The 2,190-nt window shown below is 61.8% G+C and overlaps 1 protein-coding gene across 1 annotated transcript; it reads left to right on the forward strand.

Moving 5' to 3' along the window:
* The first annotated feature begins 250 nt into the window (after positions 1-250).
* Positions 251-2,184, forward strand: BORCS8 (BLOC-1 related complex subunit 8). Its single transcript, XM_027909700.1, has 5 exons — positions 251-295; positions 821-933; positions 1,287-1,351; positions 1,634-1,741; positions 2,063-2,184. Exons 1-5 carry the CDS (start codon positions 259-261, stop codon positions 2,103-2,105), a joined length of 366 nt encoding a protein of 121 aa, XP_027765501.1. The 5' UTR covers positions 251-258; the 3' UTR covers positions 2,106-2,184.
* Positions 2,185-2,190: the final 6 nt, after the last annotated feature.

Consider the following 2,190-nt stretch of genomic DNA (forward strand, 5'->3'; position numbering starts at 1 on the left):
GGGGGGGGGGCTGTGAGGTGACACAGTGGGGGGGTCGCAGCCCCGGGAAGGGAGGGGGGATGGCGGGGAGTTGGGGACACTCATCCCGGGGTGGTGGGGAGGGGAGGTGCGCCCGATTTTGGGAGAGGGGGGACATCCCCCCCACACCCCAGGAACTGAGCGGAACGGAGTTTCCAGGGTCTCGTTTCCACCCGGAGCTGTTTGCTCCGCCGGGGGCGCGGCCGGGGCGGGTTCGGGGCTGCACCGGCGGAAGCGGCGATGGAGGAGCCCGAGATGCAGCTGAAGGTGAAGAAAGGTGGGAACGGGGTCGGGATGTCTCCGGGAGGGGTCGGGATGTCTCCGGGAGGGGTTTGGGGGGTCTCCAGGTGGCGTTGGGGGGTCTCCAGGAAGGGTTGGGGGGGTCTCCAGGAGGGGTTTGGATGTCTCTGGGTGGGGTTGGGATGTCTCCAGGAGGGGTTTAGGGGTCTCCAGGTGGGATTGGGATGTCTCCAGGTGGGATCGGGATGTCTTCAGGACGGGGTTTGGATGTCTCCAGGTAGGGCTGGAGGGGTCTCCAGGAGGGGTTTGGGGGTCTCCAGGTGGGATTGGGGGGGTCTCCAGGTGGGATTGGGATGTCTCCAGGTGGGATCGAGATGTCTCCATAGAGGACACTCCACCCCTCGGAGACGTTTATGGATCTCTGGGGTCCCCTCTCCGCCACATGAACGCGAAACCCCCGGAGTTAACGTTAAAAAAGCGTCAGCACCAGGACCAGGGGGGGCCCTTCCCGAGGGGTCCCCCCCGAGCTCCTGACCTGCCCCATTCCCGCGTTTCCCCGCAGTCACGGACAAGTTCACGGAGAGCCTGTACGTGCTGGCCAACGAGCCCTCGGTGGCCTTGTTCCGCCTGCAGGAGCACGTCCGCAGGTCCCTCCCGGAGCTCGCCCAGCACAAGGTCAGTCCCTCCCCAAAATCCCTCCCAAACCTGCCCTCTGCCCTTTGGGAAGCCGTTCCCCCGTTATCCCATCATCCCATGCCTCTTCCGAAAATCCCTCTCCGCGTTCTCTGTTGGCTTCTCCAGGCCCTGGAGAAGAACCCCTGGCTCTGGAGCAGCTCTGGGATTGGCACAGAAGGACCTCCTCCTGCAGAGAGCCCCTGGCATGCCTTTGGCATGCCAGGGGCTCTCTGCAGGAGGAGGTCCTTCTGGCTTCTTCCTTTTGTATCCCGAGCTCTGCACTCCAAAATTCCAACATGGAAGGGTTTTGGGCAGTGCCTTCCTGACCCCCCTCTCCCTGCTCCCTTTTCCAGTCAGACATGCAGAGCTGGGAGGAGCAGAGCCAGGGAGCCATTTACACCGTGGAATACGCCTGCAGGTACCCCTCTGCTCGCCCCTGCACCTCTGGGAGGGTGTTGGAGGGAGGGGGACACACACACAACCAAAAGCAGGAGCCACCTGATGGATCCACCCAGGAATTTTGGGGCTCTGAGCTCTTCCCAGCCCCCCCCACCATGGGGAAGGTACCAAAATCTGAGATTCCCTCTCAGCAATCCTCTCCCTGGGGGAGTGAGTAGAGGCAGGGGAGGGGATGGAGTGGCCTCAGACCCTCGGGAATGCCAACCATCCTCCCCTGTGCCTCCTTTTTTTTTGCCCCCAGTGCCATCAAGAACATGACTGACAGCAGCGTGTACTTCAAGAGCATCGACAGCCTGCTCAGACACGCCATAGCCATGAAGGAGCAGCTCAACACCGCCCAGGGGAAAAGGTACCCGTGGAAAACGCCCTCCCAGGGGCATGTGGGGACCCAAAAAGAACTGATTTCCCCCCCAAGAGGTGGCTCTGACACCCCCAGGGGCCGGCGTGGGGAAGGTGTCCCTTGTCCCAGCTGCTGCCCTGCCAAACAGCAGGAGGATTTTACTGGAGAAAACCCGCTGATTTTTCACATTCCCTGGCAGCTGGTGGCACTCCTGCCTGCTGGGCGTGACTCTCTCGAGCGACAGGAGAGTTTTATTGGAGAGAAACCCTGATTTTTCACCTTTCAGGGCAGGTGGTGCCTTGCTAAACGTGACTCTTCCTCTTTTTCCAGCACTGTTGCCCCCCAAGCCAAGAATCCTCCAGCCAGCTCCTGATTTCCTCAAGGCCAACCGTCCTGTGCTGCCTTTCCCAGCCCAGCTCTGCTCTCCAGCCCTGGGAAGGAACGAGGAACCAGCTGCC

The sequence above is a fragment of the Empidonax traillii genome, unplaced genomic scaffold (genome assembly GCF_003031625.1).
Source record: "Empidonax traillii isolate 1590-97213 ecotype Southwest subspecies unplaced genomic scaffold, ASM303162v1 scaffold2315:size121786, whole genome shotgun sequence".
Classification (NCBI taxonomy): Eukaryota; Metazoa; Chordata; class Aves; order Passeriformes; family Tyrannidae; genus Empidonax; species Empidonax traillii.